The sequence below is a fragment of the Podarcis bocagei genome (assembly GCF_964188305.1).
Source record: "Podarcis bocagei genome assembly, chromosome: 4".
NCBI lineage: Eukaryota > Metazoa > Chordata > Lepidosauria > Squamata > Lacertidae > Podarcis > Podarcis bocagei.
Genome location: NC_138128.1, coordinates 46,272,707 through 46,296,156, shown reverse-complemented (window position 1 = coordinate 46,296,156; position 23,450 = coordinate 46,272,707). Strand labels below are relative to the sequence as shown.

General features: G+C 41.0%; 1 protein-coding gene across 3 annotated transcripts in view; it reads left to right on the top strand.

Annotated features, from left to right (window-relative positions):
* Positions 1-22,890, top strand: part of SLF2 (SMC5-SMC6 complex localization factor 2) — a 43,793-nt gene extending 20,903 nt beyond the window's left edge. For all 3 annotated transcript variants that reach the window (XM_081192228.1, XM_081192227.1, XM_081192226.1), the window contains exons 8-20: positions 237-404; positions 1,467-1,569; positions 3,360-3,435; positions 9,882-10,023; positions 10,332-10,437; positions 10,784-10,960; positions 15,384-15,481; positions 15,586-15,670; positions 16,532-16,657; positions 18,068-18,145; positions 18,687-18,773; positions 19,208-19,276; positions 21,075-22,890. In XM_081192228.1, coding sequence (XP_081048354.1) covers positions 237-404; positions 1,467-1,569; positions 3,360-3,435; positions 9,882-10,023; positions 10,332-10,437; positions 10,784-10,960; positions 15,384-15,481; positions 15,586-15,670; positions 16,532-16,657; positions 18,068-18,145; positions 18,687-18,773; positions 19,208-19,276; positions 21,075-21,119 — 1,360 coding nt within the window. In that variant the 3' untranslated portion in view covers positions 21,120-22,890. The remainder of the gene's footprint in view (positions 1-236; positions 405-1,466; positions 1,570-3,359; positions 3,436-9,881; positions 10,024-10,331; positions 10,438-10,783; positions 10,961-15,383; positions 15,482-15,585; positions 15,671-16,531; positions 16,658-18,067; positions 18,146-18,686; positions 18,774-19,207; positions 19,277-21,074) is intronic.
* Positions 22,891-23,450: the final 560 nt, after the last annotated feature.

Genomic DNA, 23,450 nt, shown 5'->3' with positions numbered 1-23,450 from the left:
TCCGCCCCCCCCGCCCCCCCCGCAAATCACTTAACTATGACTTAGGTCATGTATTGCAAATCCCATCATGTCTGACCATTGGCTATGCTGGCTGGCTCTGATGGGAGTTGGAATCTAACAGCATCTTTTGGACATGATGTTGGCTGCTCTTGCTCTAAGTGGATAAATGTGTGGGATAATCGTTCAATAAACAGACTTTAAGGATTATACATTACAGATGTAATTTTGTGTTACAGAGAATTTTTAGAGAGATTTGCATTAATCAGTGATGCTATTCCTGACCAGCACCCAGGAGAAAATATATTTCATGTAGTACATACTGGGAAAATCTTCAGTCATCTTAACCTTGATTTGAGGAATTCTGGGTTTCATCCTCAAAATCCCATTGAAAAATATATTCTCAGGTAAGGATGGTTTTTAATAATGTCCATTTTCTTAAAGTATCATACTAGCAAAATATCATTTGTATGGATAGCTATGCATGCTAGTTAGTAGTTTGCCAAAATCAAAGAGTCTTCTGTCCCTAATGTCTGCTTGCTACCCTTATTAATCTCTGCAAATTAGACAAGTTTCGGAATTAGAGGTTGTGTTTAGTGAAATGTATCAGTCAACCTTGTGGTGCCTGTTTTAAGTGATCAGCTTGTAATTTACTTAAAAGACCACTGTAAACAGTTAAAATCTTTGGCAGGGATGTAAAGACACTTGTACTGTAATGTGGAATTGTTTTAATGGTAAATATGGTTATATAATAGATAAGAGTAAAGATGCAGTAAATCTAATTTTTAAAATGGAACCTATGGAGGTAGGGAAGGAGGTCTAAGCGTTCGTAAGAACCCTGTACTTTAATGTTTGAAATCGTTATGTTTTATATGTATATATATTTTCTTTCAAATATATATATATAGAGAGAGAGAGAGAGAGCTCAGTTTACCTTTTAGTCATGAAAAATACTGTGTACCACTTTTCAACAAGCCTAGTTATTCTTGCATCTGATTTGGTGTAAGCTTCACTTGGATCATATGTCAATCTGTTAGCAAAGGCAGCAGTAGTTGGCCATCATACGCTTGTGCAAGAATTTTCTATGCGTCTCTCAAATGACACTGCAATTCTCCTGTTAAAGCCTCTGTTATTGGGTAGAATTCAATGCTGTCCTCTTGTGGTTCATTCTGTGCAAGCATTGCAGTTTGCCAGATGGAGCAATCCTTTCCTCCACCAAATGCTGTTGGGGGTGGGTTTCTCCTGACCCCTCTGAACCAATTTGTGGGGAAGGAGGGAGAAGCACCACTGAACAAGTAGAAATCCTTGTGCAGGGCTGCCACTGGAGGGGCTGATTAGGTGAATCCCACCCTTAGTTTCCTTACACCTGATAGTTTTTATTGTTTCAGGTATGGTTCTTTAAATCTGAGATTTAATACACAGGTTAACTTTGAAAACATGAAAGTGATTCTTGGTGGTTCTTTCTGCAGATCTGGAATAACACAGCAGCTTTTTGTAATCTCTGAAGGCTTGCTTCTGTCAGCTTACTACAGTTCTCCATGTCCTGTTCCCATTTTAAAATGGATGTTTCGGGTAAGATGCATCTTATTTAACGTTGCATTAGATATCATGAATCCGGAAGCCTTATTAGACTGAACTTCAGTTAGTTTATACCTTACAGTTTAGCTTTTCTAGATTGCTCATGTTCTGCATGCACACACTTCCTGGTTCCTGGAGCATGAGCTGTTGGTAAATTCTGAGAATTAAAGATCTGGCATATAAAATAGTTCTTCAGTTACAATTCATTCTGCATTAACTCCTATCTAATTTAGGAAGTGTGAGCACACTTTTAAACTAGCCACTTAATGTCAGAAATGCGAAATGCCTTGCATTTCATGTTGATCACTTGCTTACCTCTTCTCTCCACTGCCAGCAACCTCCAGGCTATTATTTCTCTCCATACTGGCACTGTTTCACGAGTCATAGGAAGGATGCCATAAGTACAGTTAAACCTCAGTTGTTGAACCTAATCTGTTCCGGAAGCCCGTTTGGCTTCAGAAATGTTCGACAACCGAGGCGCGGCTTCCGATTGGTTGGAGGAGCTTCCTGCACTCAAGCAGAAGCTGCGTCAGATGTTCAGCTTCCGAGAAACGTTCAAAAACTGGAGCATTTACTTCCTTTTTTTGGCGTTCGGGAGCCGAAATGGAGGCATTCGGGAGCTGAGGTTTGACTCTGTACACCAAACCTGTATTCTCCTCAGGAAAGGGGATCAGATTTGAAAGCCTATTGTATCTTTACTGACATACCAAAATAGTTTACACAAGGGAATACATGGGATGAAATAGACTATTGCAGTATATGATTGACTTCAGACATCCCTAAAAAAGCCAAACCTTAACTCCTTTTGCAAAAGAAAGTTTTGTGATTTGAACTTCCTGAGCCTTCACACAGTAGGTAGATTGTAGGTACTTGAGCTAAATAGGAAGGTAAAGATGGAGAATATTCTGTGTGGCTGGAGTGTTTTTAGGATGGCTCTCTTAAGACTTGCAGATCTGGCAGAATTGCAGTTTTCTTTAAAGATTTATGCCCCACATTTTGATTATAAGCCAATTTGTAGCAGAATCCAGAGCATCCTTTCCTTTCCTTTTGTAATCCCAGAGAAACGGGTGCCTGGAACAGAGTTCTATTTGGCTGGGAAAGTAAAACAAGCTCCCATTAGCTGCTCATTCTGTGGCCAGGCTGGTCTTCCCATTGCTATCATATCCTTCCTGTGCAAGAAGAGATGCAACCTCCCAATGATCTCCTAGCCAGTGACAGACACTAGAGCACCATTACCTTTCAGGTCTTGTATTGAAATAAATTCTTCTTAGAAGTGTTTGATTTTGTAATATGCTATCAAATGCATCTGAAAATTGTCAAATGATTCCTTCTAGCTTTACTCTGTGAGCAGGTGTTTTCTGCCATCCATTCTTTTTAAAGAAGTTAGCCTATTATTCTCTCCCACTCTCTTGTCCTTTATCAAGCTTACACTTAACTTCTTAAGTTCATTATGTATAAACTTTATGGGCCTGAATACTTGTCCCCAGGAAATACCCAGGATATCTTTCAGTTTGGAAGTCAAGGATTTAAGAGTGCTGCCTTCGCTTTCCCCCTTGTATAGCAAATTGGAAGAATATTTAAAAGACCAAAACTAGAGCAGCAATGGTTATTCTTACTTGCATTGATCAACACTATTCTTAGCTAGTAAGACTGATTCACATTTCTGGCACATCAGATCACATTTGTACTGTATTTCAGTAATTCTTCATCACAATGCAAGAATATTGAATATGCAAAAGTTCTAATTGTCTTAGATGACCTTCAGTTTTGTTTCAATTAAACAGATGATGTCAATTCATCCAGACAGTTCATTGTCAAGAAAGATTTTGGATATGTTGATGTCATTAACAATTAAAACTGGTGAGTATTTGAAACTAAAGTTCAGGAAGAACTTGTAGTTTTTACCCATTGGGAAGAACTTGTAGTTTTTACCCATTGGGAAGAACTTGTAGTTTTTACACATTGACACAAAGTCCTGCAACAGTCTTCTCACTTTTCACATAATTCATTCAAATGTAATTTGGTTGTTTTACCATCTAATAGAATTATTTTTAGTTTAATGTGGCTCACAAGGTTCCTTGTTAGGCACAGCAATCTGGTGATGAAGATTCTGTTCAGTTTCTGTTAATTGGTTCTCGTGGGAAACTTGCAGATTCTAGCTTCACCAATTAACTCAAGCTGGTGTCAATTTACTCTTGGCAGAAAGCCCAGGTCTGCTTGACCTAGAAACTACTCACTCTGATTGGTTAACGAGCAGCACTCAACTCTGTTATCTAGGGATTGCTAGCACAGTTTGATGTGAGGTGTGTTAGGAGTCAGAAGTGCTGTGTATGGTTATGAGAGAGAAAGGAAGGAAGGATTTATTTTGCTTTTATTTGTATGCAGAAACTCTGCTGGTTTTATTTTTTCCTTTTAATAAATCCTGTAAATAGTTATTCTGAGTCTAGCTGACTAGTCATTACTGCCGCAACTAGCTTCTTCGCTGTGCAGGAAAACTCTGCTACGTTTGGGCTAAAGCCAGTAGGGCTATGCCTGACACTCCAAAGTTCCATGAGGTTATGGGCATTGTGCTGCCAGCCTGAGTTGCGGTGGTGTCAGCATCAACGGCGTTGGTTCCAGTAGTTCCAGAGGTTGTTGTTCCTGGCTGGTTCCTGACCGTGGTGAGCTGGTGACGCAGCGGACAGAAGGACAACAGCTGCAGCGTGTGAGTGCTGGGTGCTGTGGTTCCTGTTTTCTCTCTCGGAGGTCGTGAGTAGCTGGTTCCGGGTTCCAGGGACATCGCTCTCAAGATGGCCTCACAACCAGTTCAGATGGCTTTTGAGCGTCTGAATGACTCCAATTACTTGCTGTGGTCGGAACGCATGCAGGCAGTGCTGCAGAGGGATCGTCTCTGGCAAGTGGTGAGTAAGTTTCCTACGAAGCCTGATGATGAAGACCTCGATAAAGACCAAAGAGCAAGGGCCACAATTGTCTTGGGGCTGGAAGATTCCCAGTTGCCGTATGTGAGGGGAATCAAGACAGCTAGAGGTGTGTGGCAAGCACTTAAAGAACTCCATGTGCGTGAGACAGCGGTTTCCAAGCTGTTCATTCGCAAGGCATTGTACAAGGCAATGTTACAGCCTGGGGTTACAATGCAGGAACACCTACACAGTTTACAGTTAAAGTTTGCCGCGCTACAGGAAAGAGACTGTGCGTTAGACCAGCAGGAGAAGGTGGCTATTATTTTGAGTTCTCTCCCGGAAAGCTGGGATAATTTAGTTTTGTCTCTAGAAGGCATGCAGGAGCATGATTTATCAGTCAGTTACGTTACTGGGCGTTTGATTGAAGAATGGCAGAAGAGGGAAGAAAGGTCGGTGGCTGCAGAGGCTTCTACAGGTGGACGGTTTGGAAGGAGTTCTCATGCCGTGCCAGAGGTGGAGCAAAAGCAGCGTACTGGTGAGGAGTCAGCGTTTGCTGTTAGGCGTTGTTTCCGATGTGGGTCTTCAGCGCATCTAAAACGACAATGTCCGGAGTTGGTCAAGTCTCAGTTGCCGGTGCAGGAGCAGAGACGAGATCAGCAGCAGCAGCAGCGTAAAAAGAAATTCTTCAAACGAAAACAGTCGGCTCAGCTGGTGACCGGCGAGGTCAAGATTGCTGATGAGAAACAAGCGGTCTGGGTGGTCGATTCGGGAGCATCTCGCCACATCGTGAATTCAGATGAATTGTTTGTTTCCAAGAACTCAGCACAGCGCAGCCAGGTGGCTCTAGCAGACGGAAGTACTTCCGAAGTGATTTCGGGGGGTGCAGTTTTTGTTCCTTGTCTTCGTGAATGCCTGCAAAATGTACTTTGTGTGCCTTCATTAAGGAGCAATCTGATGTCTGTAGATTGTTTGCTAAAAGCTGGGTTTAAAGTGTATTTTGAAGGAGACAGTTGCATTATTAAGAAGGCTGGTGAGATTTTAGGCACTGCTAAGTCAGAGGGAGGCTTGTTTTGGCTTAAAGCAGGATCTCAAGTTGCAGCAGTAGTCAGTAAACCTCAGCCTGCAGTGAATAACAAAGCTATACATGACAACTGTGTGCACTTATTGCATAGGAAAATGGGGCATGCTTGCTGGAAAAGTGTACTAAAAATGTCTGAATTGGCTGATGGGGGTAATTTAAAGAGTTGTAACAAGTACCTTGATTGTAATGTCTGTAAAAAGGTTAAAACCCACAGAGTCTCTTACCCCAGAAGTGACAGAGTTAGTGAGTCACCGCTACAGCTGGTTCACATGGACGTAATTGGTCCATTTGCTGTAAGCAGGGGTGGATCGCGTTTTTCACTAACAATTGTGGATGACGCCACGCGTTATTCCTGGGTTTTTCCCATGAAGAATAAGGGTGACGTGTTCACTAAGTTTAAAGGCTGGGTGGCATCTGTGGAAAGATTTCTGTCTGTTAAACTCAAAAGGATTCAGACGGACAGAGGTGGCGAATTTATGTCAAATGCCTTTAAAGATTGGTTACAAAAGCGTGGCATTGGGCATAGAAAAATGAACGTTTTTTCCCCAGAGGAGAATGGTGTTGCAGAACGGAAAAACAGATCTTTACAAGATATGATGTTTGCCATGCTTGATGATGCTGATTTGCCCATGTCTTATTGGGGGGAGAGCATGCTCACCGCGTGTTATCTCCAAAATAGGCTCTTTCATCAAACAATAGGTACAACCCCTTACTTTAAATTGTTTCAGAAAAAACCTAAAATTGACCATTTGCATGTGTTTGGATCAAAAGCCTGGGTATTAATTCCGAAACAAATGAGAAAGAAGGGAGATCCTAAGACCAAACAGTTAGTGTTTGTGGGTTACCAGGAGCTGGGAAAAGGTTTCCGTTTTGCTGAAGGGACAAATGGCATTGTGATCTCCAGGAATGCCAGTTTTTGTGAACATAGTGGCTGGGAGAGACTACATGCCAATACTGAGGTTTGGTTTGAACCTTCCCAGGAGCTTCATGACTCTGAAAGTAGACACAGAGAATCAGAGTCTGAGGGGGAGGAAAGTTCAGATAAGAGCTCTCAGGAAAGTGAAGTTAGCCAGAGACCAGTGGTTAAGCAACAAAAGAGAGGTCGCAGTTCTGAGGAGGAAAGTGGGTCAGAAGAAAAATTTTCTCCCAGAAGATCTAAAAGACAAAACAAAGGAGTGCCTCCGGTGCGTTTCTCCCCAGATACTGCAAATGTGTTTAGTGTAAGTGCAGAACCCAAGAGTTTTCAGGAGGTGTTAAAGTTACCAAAAGAGGAGGCAGAGCGCTGGAAACAGGCAATGGAGGAAGAAATATCCTCTCTGAATGAGCACAAGGTTTTTACACCAGTAGCAGCGCCTGAGGGGGCAAAGATTGTAGGCTGCAGGTGGGTGTACAAACTTAAACCTCTGGTGACAGGAGAGTACAAATACAAAGCTCGTTTAGTTGCTCAAGGATATTCTCAGAGGCCTGGAAAAGATTATGACGAGACTTTTTCCCCTACTGCTAAGGGGGACAGTGTAAGGCTGATTTTAACGCTTGGAGCAAAGAGAAAACTCCTGTTAAACCATTTTGACATTCAGACTGCATATTTACATGCACCAATATCAGAAGACCTGTATCTAGCCGAACCGCCTGGTTATGAGACAGGTTCCAATAGAGTGTTAAAATTAAACAAAGCTCTATACGGTCTCAAACAGGCTGCAAGATCTTGGAACAAATGTTTCCATGAGGCCTTAGTGTCATTTGGTTTCAAGCAGAGTACAGCTGACAATTGTGTTTATGTACGTGGTACAGGCAGTGATCAAGAATTTTGTCTGATTTATGTAGATGATGTATTGTATGCCTGTAAAACAGATAAACAAACTAAAAGATTTGCCAAGCAATTGTCCAGTAAGTTCAAAGTGAAGGACTTAGGCCCGGTTAGGACATATCTAGGGTTGGAAGTGTGCTGGGCCCAAGATGGCAGCTGCCTAATTAGTCAGCAGAGCAAAGTTAAGCAACTACTGACTACATACAGGATGCAGGATTGCAAAGGGGCAGTGGTGCCTATGGATCCAGGTTTCATAAAAACACTTCATATGGATGAGAGTCCTGAATTTGAACATCCTGATGTATATCACTCTGTAATTGGAAGTTTATTGTATATAGCACAGTGGTCCAGACCTGATATTAGCTATGCAGTAGGCATATTAAGTAGATTGGTCTCAAAACCCACACTAAATGCCTGGAAAGGGGTAAAACAAGTTCTGAGATATCTCAAACAGACAATTGGCTATATGTTACAATTAAATTCTTCCGAGGACGAAATGTTGAGTTGCTACTGTGATAGTGACTGGGGAAATTTGCCAGATAGAAAATCTGTCACAGGACTAGTCATAATGGTCGGTGGAGCTTTAATCAGCTGGCGGTCACGCAAGCAAGACGTTGTAAGTGTGTCATCAACGGAATCAGAGTACGCCGCATTGAGTGAATTGTGCAACGAGGTGATTTATTTCAAGCATTTGATGGCAGATTTAAATGTAAATTGTGGAGAACCAGTACAAGTTTACATTGATAATCAAGCTTGTATAACCTTAAGTAAAACAGAGGGTTTCAAATCGCGTTCAAAACATATCTCTGTAAAATACCAAAATGTACGTTGCTGTGTACAAGACAATGTAATCACCTGTACTTATGTGTCAAGTGAAGAAAATGTAGCAGATGTGTTAACTAAACCATTGGCAAAGATAAAGAACAAGCGAATGTGCAAGGGTTTAGGTTTGCTGGAAAAATGATCTCCTACATAGGTGTATTTGGAGTTAATTGTTCAGCAGAATCTGTGAGGGGGTGTTCAGTTTCTGTTAATTGGTTCTCGTGGGAAACTTGCAGATTCTAGCTTCACCAATTAACTCAAGCTGGTGTCAATTTACTCTTGGCAGAAAGCCCAGGTCTGCTTGACCTAGAAACTACTCACTCTGATTGGTTAACGAGCAGCACTCAACTCTGTTATCTAGGGATTGCTAGCACAGTTTGATGTGAGGTGTGTTAGGAGTCAGAAGTGCTGTGTATGGTTATGAGAGAGAAAGGAAGGAAGGATTTATTTTGCTTTTATTTGTATGCAGAAACTCTGCTGGTTTTATTTTTTCCTTTTAATAAATCCTGTAAATAGTTATTCTGAGTCTAGCTGACTAGTCATTACTGCCGCAACTAGCTTCTTCGCTGTGCAGGAAAACTCTGCTACGTTTGGGCTAAAGCCAGTAGGGCTATGCCTGACACTCCAAAGTTCCATGAGATTCAGCCACTTCCTAAGCCCTTCTGGCTCACTGTAATCAGGGAATGGTGGGAAGGCCTGCTTTTCTTAATTTTTCTTCTGCCATTTTTCTTCCAGTTGTGGTAGATGGGAAAGAATTAACTTGCCAGCTCTAGGGCTTGGATAGCTTTTGGGATAGTATTGGAAATGAGGGGTCTTAGGATTCTGCAAATCCTCAGCTGTCCTTGGAATACCCTGTTTCAGGCTGTATTTTCTACGGGCACGCTGGGGAGCCTTCCTCTTCACCAATTAAGCAGCATCTAAACTGCCACATAAGGCCTCTTCAGCCACCAAATGTCAGTTGTAGGATCTCACCCTAAGCCTTGTTCACACACCCTTCTTCTGGTACAAAATATTTACCACTGAAGTAGCAGTAGAGCTATATTCATGTGGGGATGAGGATGTGCATTTACAAGGAAATCGCGTTGTTTGTCTTGATAAGTTGAGATAAAAAAACAAACTACCGTATTTTTTAGTGTATAAGACGCCCCCATGTATAAGATGCCCCCTATTTTTGGGGACTCCAAATTAGGAAAACACCCCTTAGCACTACCTGTGTATAAGACGAGCCCCAATTTTAAACCTAATTTTTTGGTTTAAAAATCTAGTCTTATACACGGAAAAATATGGTATATTATGAGACCATGACCGGTACAGACTATATAAATATTTCTGTATCTTTTCTGTGTTGATATGCTTATATATTTTCTGCCATCTTTCCCAGGTTAATCACACTGACAGCTTATTTGCTGCTTTGAAGAGGATTGTGCTTTTGTAGCACAGATGTACAAGAGTGGTGGGAAAATATTAAAATAGTACCCTTTGCCTTAGAAAATGCTACAGTGTCCCAAAGAACATACCATGCTCAAGTTGCATTCTGCTGTTTACTTAATGCTATTGAGTCTCCTCTGCTATCTTCATAAACTACTTAAAGCAGAGCTCATGTCTGAGGGAACTCCATACATTAGCACTGGTATGCTCATTGTGCTTTCTGCTCCTCTGGTTTGGGAATAAATAGCCAAGTGTTATCTCTCTGCAGCTTCAGCTAGCAACGACCAGCCAAGGCCATGGATTCCATCAATATTTGATATAGCAACTGTGCTACTGAATATGGGTGTTCCTTTCAGTGCACTGTTTCCTCTGCAAGATTTTCAACCTAACTTTTCTGAGGATGATATAATGTAAGTGTTTAGCATCACATCAGTTTTTTCAATGGATTCATTAGGGAACCATAGAAATATGGTTCCGATTAGTATGTTTCTGTGGTTTGCATTTAAGTAGGTATTTCATGCTGTGATTTTATTATCTTTTTTGTCCCCTGATACATATTTTCCTCTGTCCTGAGACCTCAAGATGTAGACTCAAATTAAACAACATTCTAAGTTTTATGTTCTATAACGTCCTACAAATGTGCCAAGGCAGAGCTTTTTATAGTAGTTCGTTTTGCCAAAGTGTAATAAATTTAATGGGGGAAATACTTTTTTGCTAGATCTGAAATGCATGAGACTATACAGAAAAAACCAAGCGGAGACATCTTTGGAAACTCGGTTCCTATCTTTCATCTAATAGACACCAACCTTTGCAATATGTCCAAGGTGAGAGAGTCCCCCACTCCTTTTCCTGTTTTTGAAAGTTCTCTTGTATAAGAGAAGCATATGTGATGATTGCTGGTGATAGTCATGATTCACTTGGACAGCTAAACTTAGTAGCTGGTTGATCTTGACTGTTAAAGCTTTTAAAAAAGAACGTTATTTCAATGAGCAGTATGTTTCTTATTGGTAGTTAACAGAAATTGACCCATGATAGGTTCAAGGACAGACAAACCTAGTAAGTTTCACATTAAAGGAATAAACACTGTCTGCACTTGTAATACACAACTGAGATTAGATTCAATATTGCTTAAAGAAGAAGTTTTATTATCATCTCATTTCTCCCCTTAAGTTTCTGCGGCTCTGTATAAGCATGTACCCAGAAGGTTACACGGACAAAGAAATATTTATGTTGCTGTTGCTGCTGCTTAAACTGAGTTTGGCAAAAGAGCTGAAACAATTTCCCCTAGTGGACTTGGAGTGCCTTGTTATAAAACTACTGGAAAATATCAGAGAGTGGGATACCAAGGTAACTGCATCAATAAGTGTTTAGTGTAATCTGTGTAAAATTGAGCTTAATTTTGCCAAAACCTCCAGAATTTGTGTGTTTAGCCATGCCTTGAGGGAACTGCTGCTTTGGTTGAGCTCCAAAAGAAATATAATACTTTAGAATTCCAATCATTTGCTGATAAATACTACTTGTATTGGAGACACTGATTGGAAATATTCTTTTTTGTCTAAGACAGTGTTTCCCAACCGGTGTTCCGCGGCATACGAGTGTGCCGTGAGACATCGGCTGGTGTGCCGCGAGATGCCTGGAGGGAGGCGGGCGAGTCGGGCGGCGAGAGGCAGGGCGGCGGCGGCGAGGAGAGGCCGCGCCTCCTGCTGCTGCCTGGCGCTCCTCCTCGCAGCCGGCAGCGCTGCCTGGGCGCCTCCGCGCGACTCTGCCTCGCTGGGTTTGGTCTCCCAGCAGAGACGGGTCACACGCGCACCTCCCTCCCTCCCTCAGCCTGCGCGGAGGGAGAGCCAGAGAGAGGCATCGCTCCTGCGCGGCGGGAGAGGGAGCACCTGGAGCGATGCCCCAAACGAGCTGAATTCCGAGCGAGGGACTGAGGGGGGAGGGAAAAAACTTTCACTTTCGTGCGTCCCTCCCGGCGTGACGCTGCGCGCTGACGTCACGGGGCGGGGCTTTAATGGTGGTGTGCCGCGAGATTTTTTTTCAGTAAACAGGTGTGCCGTTGCCCAAAAACGTTTGGGAAACACTGGTCTAAGAAGTAGTAGATGTGTTAAACTGCAGCTACAGCGGCAGTGAAGATAACATGGTAATGAATTTTTATCTCAAAAGTAAGCATAGATATTACAAGAGCGCATTATTGTATCCCATAACATGTTGTTGTCATTTAGTCGTGTCCGACTCTTCGTGACCCCATGGACCAGAGCATGCCAGGCACTCCTGTCTTCCACTGCCTTCCGCAGTTTGGTCAAACTCCTGCTGGTAGCTTCGAGAGCACTGTCCAACCATCTCATCCTCTGTCGTCCCCTTCTCCTTGTGCCCTCCATCTTTCCCAACATCAGGGTCTTTTCCATGGAGTCTTCTCTTCTCATGAGGTGGCCAAAGTATTGGAGCCTCAGCTTCACGATCTGTCCTTCCAGTGAGCACTCAGGGCTGATTTCCTTAAGAATGGATAGGTTTGATCTTCTTGTAGTCCATGGGACTCTCAAGAGTCTCCTCCAGCACCATAATTCAAAAGCATCAATTCTTTGGCGATCAGCCTTCTTTATGGTCCAGCTCCCACTTCCATGCATTACTACTGTGAAAACAATAGCTTTAACTATACAGACCTTTGTCGGCAAGGTCTCTGCTTTTTAAGATGCTCTCTAGGTTTGTCATTGCTTTTCTCCCAAGAAGCAGGCGTCTTTTAATTTCGTGACTGCTGTCACCATCTGCAGTGATCATGGAGCCCAAGAAAGTAAAATCTCTCACTGCCTCCATTTCTTCCCCTTCTGTTTGCCAGGAGGTGATGGGCCCAGTGGCCATGATCTTCGTTTTTTTGATGTTGAGCTTCAGACCATATTTTGCGCTCTCCTCTTTCACCCTCATTAAAAGGTTCTTTAATTCCTCCTCACTTTCTGCCATCAAGGTTGTGTCATCTGCATATCTGAGGTTGTTGATATTTCTTCTGGCAATCTTAATTCCGGTTTAGGATTCATTCAGCCCAGCCTTTCGCATGATGAATTCTGCATATAAGTTAAATAAGCAGGGAGACAATATACAGCCTTGTCGTACTCCTTTCCCAATTTTGAACCAATCAGTTGTTCCAGTGTTCCAATCAGAGAGCCAGTGTGGTGTAGTGGTTAAGAGCGGTAGTCTCGTAATCTGGGGAACCGGGTTCGCGTCTCTGCTCCTCCACGTGCAGCTGCTGGGTGACCTTGGGCCAGTCACACTTCTTTGAAGTCTCTCAGCCCCACTCACCTCACAGAGTGTTTGTTGTGGGGGAGGAAGGGAAAGGAGAATGTTAGCCGCTTTGAGACTCCTGAGGGGGAGTGAAAGGCGGGGTATCAAATCCAAACTACTCTTCTTCTTCTTCTTCTTCTTCTTCTTCTTCTTCTTCTTCTTCTCATATCCAGTTCTAACTGTAGAGATTTCTCAGGAGACAGATGAGGTGATCAGGCACTCCCATTTCTTTAAGAACTTGCCATAGTTTTCTGTGGTCGACACAGTCAAAGGCTTTTGCATAGTCAATGAAGCAGAAGTAGATGGTCTTTCTGGAACTCTCTAGCTTTCTCCATAATCCAGCGCGTGTTTGCAATTTGTTCTCTGGTTCTTCTGCCCCTTCGAAATCCAGCTTGCGCTTCTGGGAGTTCTCGGTCCACATACTTCTTAAGCCTGCCTTGTAGAATTTTAAGCATAATCTTGCTAGCATGTGAAATGAGTGCAGTTGTGCAGTAGTTGGAGCATTCTTTGACACTGCTCTTCTTTGGGATTGGGATGTAGACTGATCTTCTCCAATCCTCTGGCCACTGCTGAGTTTTCCAAACTTGCTGGCATATTGAGTATAGCAGCAGCATCTTTTAAAATTTTAAATAATTCAGCTGGAATATCATCATTTCCACTGGCCTTGTTATTAGCTTTCTAAGGCCCATTTGACTTCACTCTCCAGGATGTCTGGCTCAAGGTAAGCAACCACACTACCTGGGGTGTACGACACATCCATATCTTTCTGGTATAATTCCTCTGTGTATTCTTGCCACCTCTTCTTGATGTCTTCTGCTTCTGTTAGGTCCTTACCACTTTTGCCATTTATTATGGTAATCTTTGTACAAAATGTTCCTTTCATATCTCCAATTTTCTTGAACAGATCTCTGGTTTTTCCCATTCTAGTGTTTTCCTCTATTTCTTTGCATTGCTTGTTTAAGAAGGCCTTTTTGTCTCTCCTTGCTATTTTTTGGAAATCTGCATTCAATTTCCTGTATCTTTCACTATCTCCCTCGCATTTTGCTTGCCTTCTCTCCCCCGCTATTCGTAAGGCCTCGTTGGACAGCCACTTTGCTTTCTTGCATTTCCTTTTCATTGGGATGGTTTTTGTTGCTGCCTCCTGTATAATGTTACGAACCTCCATCCATAGTTCTTCAGGCACTCTGTCCACCAAATCTAAATCCTTAAACCTGTTCCTCACTTCCACTGTGTATTCATAAGGGATTTGATTTAGATTATATCTTATCGGCCCAGTGGTTTTCCCTACTTTCTTCAGTTTAAGCTTGAATTTTGCTATAAGAAGCTGATGATCTGAGCCACAGTCAGCTCCAGGTCTTGTTTTTGCTGACTGTATAGAGCTTCTCCATCTTTGGCTGCTGAGAATATAATCAATCTGATTTCGATGCTGCCCATCTGGTGATGTCCATGTGTAGAGTAATCTCTTGTGTTGTTGGAAAAGAGTGTTTGTGATGACCAGCTTATTCTCTTGGCAGAACTCTTATTAGCCTTTGCCCTGCTTCGTTTTGAACTCCAAGGCCAAACTTGCCAGTTGTTCCTTTTATCTCTTGATTCCCTACTTTAACATTCCAATCCCCTATAATGAGAAGAACATCCTTCTTTAGTGTCATTTCTAGAAGGTGTTATAAGTCTTCATAGAATTGGTCAATTTCAGTTTCTTCAGCACCAGTGGTTGGTGCATAAACTTGGATTACTGTGATGTTAGAAGGTCTGCCTTGGATTTGTATCAAGATCATTCTATCATTTTTGAGATTGCATCCCAGTACAGCTTTCACCACTCTTTTGTTGACCATGAGAGCCACTCCATTTCTTTTACGGGATTCTTGCCCACAGTAGTAGATATGATGGTCATCCGAACTGAATTCGCCCATTCCCATCCATTTTAGTTCACTAAATGGACCCAGGATGTAAATATTTATTCTTGCCATCTCATTTTTTACCACATCCAACTTACCAAGGTTCATGGTTCTTACATTCCAAGTTCCTATGCAATATTTTTCTTTACAGCATTGGACTTTTCTTTCGCTTTCAGGCATATCTGCAACTGAGCGACCTTTCAGCTTTGGCCCAGCCGCTTCATCAGCTCTGAATCTACTTGTACTTGTCCTCCACTCTTCCTCAGTAGCATGTTGGATGCCTTCTGACCTTCCAGTGTCATAACTTTTATATGCCTGTTGTCTTTGTCCATGGAGTTTTCTTGGCAGGGATACTGGAGTGGCTTGCCAGTTCCTGCTCCAGGTGGATCATGTTTGGTCAAAACTCTCCCCTATGACCTGTCCATGTTGGGTGGCCCTGCACGGCATAGCTCATAGATTCTCTGAGTTATTCAAGCCCCTTCACCAATACCATTCTTAAAGGATAGCCTTTGACTCTTGTGTGCATTGCATTGAAACTTTTAGATTTTTTGCAGTTGCTCTTAATTGCTTCTAATGACTGTTTCTCTTGTCTTGCTTGTAAGATGCCTGAGTTATGCCGTGCAATAAGTTATCTGTCCAGCCACCATCATGATCTCTTAGGGCTGGTTCAGTTTGTCCCAAACTGGATGACGCGAGGAAGGTAAGCCTCACTGCAATACAGTTCACTTTGCATGTCACTTCAAAACACACAGAGAAACCACTACATTGTAGAAAATAATCTTTACTTAAATGTTATCGTTTCAGACAAATAAGAAGGCATCTTAGCTTGGTAGTAATCTTGAAGCTTCTTAAAACCCATGTGAAAATACCCAGCAGCCATGACCAGCAGGTACTGTACAAACTTGCTTTATTAATATATTGAGTTCTTAAGAGTTACCTTTATTCCACTAATCCATGAACGACATTGACGATCATAAGCACCTTGCATGACTTTCTTTGGGAGGGCATAAAATCCCAGAAGAACTCTTCTTTCTTTCACCCCTTTTTCCTTTTGTATTCCTTTTTGTGAACAAGGGAAACCTAGTTTTTGCTATTTACATAGAGATAACTAGGCTTCCCTCATTCAGGGACAGAGTATTTTTGCTCTTACCAATCCTAGGGCTGCCTTAAGGTGCAAACTAAAAGAGGTGTTTGTTCCAAATTGTGTCCAGCTCCTCCTGCTTTTTAGAGGCTGACTTCAGCATCCATCAGTTCTAAGGGAAATCCTCTCTAATCTATTTTGAACATGCTGCTTCTGTTGCTCTGCAAGCTTTTGAGTTGCTTCAGTGCTGTCTTGGTATATTTATTCTATTTTTAAAATGTATGCTGTCACTTTTCTTGATAAAATAAACTCAAATTATGTGCACCCATCTTGTTTGGATTACCACCCAGAGCTGCTGCTCATCAGTACAACTTTACTCTGCTTGCTGTTACTATCCCTCCTGCTCTCTTTCTTATTCTCGATGACTCCCAATAAGATGTTTGTCTTGATTCATGTAACTTCAAAGTAAACTAGAACCCAATAATTCTCAGGATCCATGAGCATGAATAAAAATTTGGGAGAGATCACATACATTAATTATCCTCCAGACTTTTGTCTTTAAAAATGATATAGGCTTTCTCTTCTTAATGGTGCCAAAAGCCAGGAAGTATTAGTAAGCTGTGCTCCTCTCTAATCTGTCCCCCCCCCCTTCTTCCTGGGATTACATAGATGTCACTTCTGTGTAAAGAACTAGTGAATATGAAACCTTCAAATCTGTTAAAGAGAATATCTGAGACAGTGGGACACCATGATGGCCTTAAAGAAGAGTCTTTTCTTCGTCAATATGAACCGGAGGTAATCTCAGACACCATTCCTGGAAAAGCAGGGTCCCAGGGTCAAACTTAAGGCAGGCTGGGAACCAGATGGGCATTGAGTTTTTGGTTATTTGTGTATAAGAGATGCTGATATCTCAAAAGGCAAGCATTGGCAAGGTGGGATGAAGTGAATGGATGAGAAAAGAGAAAGGGCTAAGTTTTGTGTATGTGTGCAGGGGACTTACTACTTTTTTATTGTATTGATTACCCTTTCGGATAGAATAATATAATATGCTCGAAGTTCTTTGCTCTGACCACAGCAGATCAACAAAGCTCCTGAGCAGATCAGCAGAGAACATACTGCTTATCTTAGCCAATCTCATTTTAGAAATTATTAGGACAGAGTTTGTCCATGTTTTAGACTACCTAAAAACGTGTCTCTATCAAGATCAAACTGATTCACACTTAGAGCCAAAAGTGAACTCCAGATAACAACAGATGTATCAGTCACTCTTCCCAACAGTGTCTTCTCCTGCTAAAATGAGTGCCCAGATATCTAGATTGACATAGGTGCTGATTCCTCTGCAGCTTGTGGAACACTCCAGGGCGAGAGCTCCCCTATGTTGCACTATACAATATTGCCTTGTAAGCCTGCTTTTGGGCTGTGACCTATCAAGAGGTATAGACTGGGCTGTGTTAACCTTTCTTGTATTACACCAAGCCCTAAAGCCACAATAAAGAAAAGGCTTATTATTGCCTACTCATTTTGTTTATTCACCAAAGTCACATTAAACACCACTGTATGCTGGAAATTGTCCTTAATACTACCAAGGGCTGGTTCACATGTGACCACCATGTAGGTGGTACTCTGGATGCCAGTTTGTGTGTTGTCGGGGGGAGGAATTGGCAGTATGTGTGATACAACTTTTTGTTATAATAGACTCTTCTGCTTAAGTTTTGTTGTAAATGTGTTCTATACAACTTATGGCTTCAGCAAACACTAATTGCTCTCATTCCAGGAATACATGCCTTTCACACTACACATAGACTCTTTATTGCAAGCTGGCATTATAGATGCAAATGCCCCATATTTGTGCAGTTTGTTTGCTCAAAAAATGGTGAATAAACTGATTTACTTGTCTGGGCATATTTGCACCTAACTCCTGGTTTATCTTAAAAGTTTTGTTGATTTTTGTTCCTTCACCTGCTGCTTAAGAACCAGTTCTTAATCAATTTATATTGCTGTGTGGGTAGTTGAAAGGGGTAAGACACAAGTATTTGACTACTAAGAGCAGAATGTGTAAATCTGCTGTAATCTTGCATTGATGGTATACTGAGCACCTGCAAAAGTTGAACTGCCTTCTTTGTGAAAACTGGTTTTCCCCTCAAAGAAGTTGGCAGCATCCTTACTACTAAGAGCTAGGCTGAATACTTTCTGTTCATTTTCTAGGCATACTATCTGGCCTATGTTCTTCTTCACTTGGTCAGGGAAGCTAGCAATTCTGAGGTTACAAATTCTAACCACAGGGTAAGTAATTTTTTGTAAACCACTTAGAGATTGTAATACAATCAAGTGATATTTAAATGTTGTGAAATAAATTAAAGTTAGTGTGTATGTGCTTATACTACAAATTCATGGAAATGGTGGTCTCCTGGTTTTGGCTGGGGTTACATTCCTCATCAAGGTAAAAGGTTTGCTTTTAGATTTAACTGTGCTCATGAAGGCTCAAATATCTTCTGTAAACATTTTAACCATTTTAGCTACATGGGTTCCTAGTTTCTTTCTAGGTGCAATAATGCCCTATATACCCTTCCCCAATACACAGCCTATTTTGGGGGTGTTTATTGTTCAAATTGTTAGTTACCTGGTCACCTTACAGATTTTTATAATTGGAAAGACAGGATGTAACTATAACTCTCTAAGTAACACCTAATACTTTTAAAACCATACTATTACTGAAAATGTAGATAATAACTTAAGTTTTAGGGAAGATGTCACTTTGAAATGCTTTCCCCAGTATTTACACATTTGGTCAGGAGAAAATTAACTCTTTTAATCTCACATTTAGGAATGGCTGGTGAAACTCTGCACTACTTTGGAAAAACATGTAAAATGTGATATTAGAGAAGATGTTAGACTGTTCTATAAAACTAAGGTGAGTAGTCTTGTACTTTTTTAATCCCCAGAAGGTAAGAGTCATTGTGAGGACTCTCTCTGCTCCCCCTTCCTTATATGCAGTCAAATATGAGTAACCTTGCACCTTTGAGGAGTTTGCTTCCATTACTCCAACATCCTATCTTGGGCAGGGCATGGGTTTTTTTTGTGGACTCCTGAATGCTGATTTCAGGGCTGCTTCTCACACTTTTATTAAATTGCAAGAGTGTACTTCAGTCCTGCATTTTTAGGTCTGATGAGAATAAGGTTGAAGCAGATGATGATGTAAGCCCTAGGTATCTGATTCATCTGTGTACTCAGAAGTAAGCCCCACTGTGTTCAATGATTCCTACTCCCAGGTAAGAGTATGTAGGATTGCACCCTTAAGCATCCTTTCCCCCAGTTGGTTTCAATCAGTTTGTTTTCTCTTTCTAGGTAAAAGACTTAGTTGCTAGAACATACAGCAAATGGCAACAAATGATTCACAGTTCTCGGCTTACTCAGGTACTATGCAGTTAAAACAGCTTTTCACATTGCTGTGTGATTTACAGAAATATTGTAAGTCTTCAATGTAATGGTAATGACACTTCTGCAAGGGTGTCTTTGTGGCATATTATAATGAATAAGTTTGCTTTTCTAAGAGGTGAACAGCTCTATAGATTTGCTAATAGAAGTTTGGATGTCAAAATAATGCTTGAGGGGTATGTAGCATGCATTATATATATATATTAAAAACCATTCTGTAACAGCCTGCAATTATTCAAGAATGAAGTGTAACTCATTGGCTACAGAAACAAATTAGTGCAGATGTGCCTGGAAAGATGAATGCATCACTCACGCATGCCCTAAAGTATCAGACTAGAAGCATAGAAATCTTAACACTGTGCAAGCTGAAAATGTAAACGTGCAAAGGGAGAGAAATTGCCTTACTGAAAAGAAATATAATGCTTAGTTAGATTACAATGCTTAGTTAGTTAAGCCTTTAAACTGGAAGCTGTGTTGCTCTGTATGTCAAAGAGGACATAAATTCCAACAAGCTAGAACTCCAAAACTAGTTTAGAACTGGGGACATACTGTCATTCCCCTGGCCAAAATGCTCAGGCTGATCTTGTGATGTAGAAGGAAATCAATGAGGCATGCAAAGGAAAAAGTGCTGCAGTAATGTGTGGCTTCAGTTATCTTCACATAGATTGAGTGCGTGTGTATTTCAGTCGTGACAAGGAGGTATCCTAAATGACTGTGTCCTAGGACATGTAACCAGCCAGAAAGGTGACAACCCTGGACTTAATCCTAAAGTGGCACCCAGGATCTGCTGTGAGATATGTGTTGTCAAACCAATTGATAACTGTGGCCATAGTGCTACCAAATTCAACATATATGTAAGTGGACAATTGCCAAGGAAGTCCAATATGGTCACATTTTACTTCAAAAGCAGAAACTTGCCTCAAATGAGAAGTTTGGTAAAAACCACATTTAATAGAAGCTCAACTACAATGAATACCACAGACCAAGAAAGGTGCCACTAGGGATAATTAGGAAAGGAACTGAAAAGTTCCAGTGTCATAATACCATTATACAAATCTGGAATACTGTGTAAAGTTCTGGTTGCTTCACCTCAGAAAGGATACAGTAAAGTTGGGGAAAGTGCAGAAAAGAGCAACAAAAATGAGCAAGGGGTTCATGCATCTCCCCTCGGAGCCATCTAATGAAATTTATTTGCATTAGGTTTAGGACAAGCAAAATGAAGTATTTCTATGGTATTAATTAAAGTGTGGTAGTGGTCATTGGTAGTGGTCATTAAAAGAGGATTTGACTGATTCAAGGAGAAGAATGATAGCTATGTGAAACCTCTAGATTCAGAGGTAGCATGCCACACTCAGAGTATAAACAGAAGAGGACTATTGTATTGTTTTCATGACCTCATCATGGGCTTTCTAGAGGCATCTGATTGGCCACTGTGTGGAAACAGGTGCTGGAATATATAGATACAGCTGACTCTCAACTTACACTGGGGAGATACGTTCTGGGGATAGTATGTAGAGCCAAAATCACGTATAGTCAGAACATTGAGTTCAGTGGCAAGTGGGAGTGCCAAGGTTTTTTTCCTGGACACCCCCCCCCTTTCCACCTCCGTTTTATTTATTTTTAGTATTTTTGCCAAGCACATAAAGCTGAATGTACATAAATTGCAAGTTATCTGTACATACATGTCTTTGGTCTTATATAGGGCTGCTATTGAATTAACTAAAGTTTTGTTTTTTGGTCTAAACCGATTTTGAAGTTCAATTTATTTTTATCATAGGGGCAGATTCATGATTTTTGGGTCCCAGACGCTTCAAATGGGTAGATTGAAGAGAATTTCAAAATGGACAGTATGGCCAAGAAAATAAAAGGATGAAGACTATAGCATGGCCTAAGAAGAAAAATGGCAGTAATTTGGATATCACTTCCACATATTTTATATGATTCTTACTTTGTCCCTCCCTAATAACTGAACAATGTTCGTAATTAAGAATCTTTTAACATGTCTTATCCTGTTTAGATTGATTTGATAAAGAGTCAATATTTTTAAAAGTAAGGGTAGTTTTTATATTTTGTCATGCTTGTTACTATAAAATAGAACTATTCTAATATATCTGTTGCGTTTTGCCAAAGGACAGGACTGTATATTTCCTACTGTGAAGCAAAGTTTAGAAACCGCTGTATTTGTTTTGGAATGGACAGGAAGTGCTAAAGTGACCCTTGTGTTTAGAAAGTGATGGGGGAAACACTTGAGCTACGGTCCTCTATGCACTTGGAAGCAAATCTCATTGCTTCTTTTGGAGCTTATTTCAAAGTAAGTGTACCAAGTGTTGCAGCCTTTCACCTGTAGACACATTCAGCTGCCTACGCAATTGGGTGTCTTTAAATGCCACCTAGTGAGCCCAGTTTTAAGTTTTCAAGGAAGTTAAAAAGATTAATGGCAATTCATACTTGGTTTTAGACTATGCATCAAAATTACATGCTAATACAAAAGATCTGTTAGTCAATAGTTAGGGGAATTAATTTGTTTGGAAATGTAAATAAATTCAGAGAAGAGTTTGTTCTCCTGGTCATGCCACTATAGATACTATAGTTGAGTTGTGTGTAGCTGTGAATATTTCACGGGCATCTCAGTCTTAATGCCAATAAATTATAAGGAGAGAGGGAGATTTTCTGAATGCTTGCACTGCCATAAATGTGAATAAACAAATTGTTAGAGATCATAACAGAAATTAAAATGTAAATATAAAGAAGTAGAGATAATATAAGTCTAAGATAATTGATTTTTATGAGGAGACACTTTTGGCATTGTCTTTAATCCTATTTATGCATTTTAAGCAGAAGTATGCAAAATAGATTGATAAAGCAAGATGGACTGCTAGTCAAGGAGCAGTTCAGCGCTGTTAAATCCATGGGAGTTTTGTCATTGATTTTAATGGGAGAAAGTTTGTACTCAATTTATATCAAAACATTTCACACTTTCAGTGCTGTTCAGAATTTGTTGGACCCCAACATCCCACAGGTTGGGTGGGAAATGCTACCTCAAAGGGGACTAGTTTCTTTTATTTCTTTTTTGTAATGGGGAGTATTTTACAGACCCTGCATTCCACAGCCAGTGTCCAGAGAGCCCTGTGTGCAAGGAGATTGCAGTTCTGCTCAGGTGGGGGCGTCACTGACGTTTTTTCTTTGACCTGCAGCACCTTGCGCTGCATCAAAAGCTACTGTGGAAGGTAGGTTCTCTGACCTAAAGGAGCAGCTTTTCCAGCCAGGGGCTACAGTGAGAAGAGAAATGGGGAAAGCCCTAATGTGCCTGCACACTGTGCATACTTCTCTGGATCCTGGCCTATAGTTAAAAGCCTCCTTTGTGGTTTATTTGTACTTTTGAATATACTCATATATAACTTTTTATAAACATTTCACATTGACTTTATAAAGTACAAATATGCCTGCTCTCTCTTTGCCACTTTACTGTATCTGTGTATTATATGAAGAGATACTATTTGTATTACTTTTCAAACACACTTGGAATTATCCAGGTCACAGTTTAACCACTTTTTTTAATGAGACAAAAGAGTAAGAATAAAGTATAAAATAATCATGTGTGTCTCTAAATTTATATGTGAATATGAATTTCAGCATTATTCCTTACACTCAGGCAAAAGAGATCCTGAGCACCATACCTCTCCTGTACAGCAGCACGCATCTCATCTTAAATGATTAAATCCAGAAATGCTACCTTGTCATCTTGCAGTAGTTTCCCCTTGTACATGTACCTAGCTTAAGAATTTCATCCCCCCCCCCCAGACAATACAGCTTGCAACACAGGCATGCTACTGGTAGGCTACAAATGCTCTCTTGAATTTGTTATGACTTGCTGATCCTGAAGACTGTTTATGTACCAAGCAGATATTTGGAGTTGGTGGTGTGGTTTTTTTTCCTACAGTGGAGGTTGATATCCTCAGTTGGGTTGCTTTTCACACTTGCTCCAGAAGGTGGGGAAATGCAAAATAGGCTTATTTATGTCCTCTGTGGGGGTCAGCAACCTTCCCCAGTTTATTGTCCAGCCTGCTCCATGAAGGTAGCTTCAGGCACATCTCCACTTCAGTTCTCTCTTTCTGTCTCTTGTTCATGTATGTGATAGATTGACAGTCCTTTT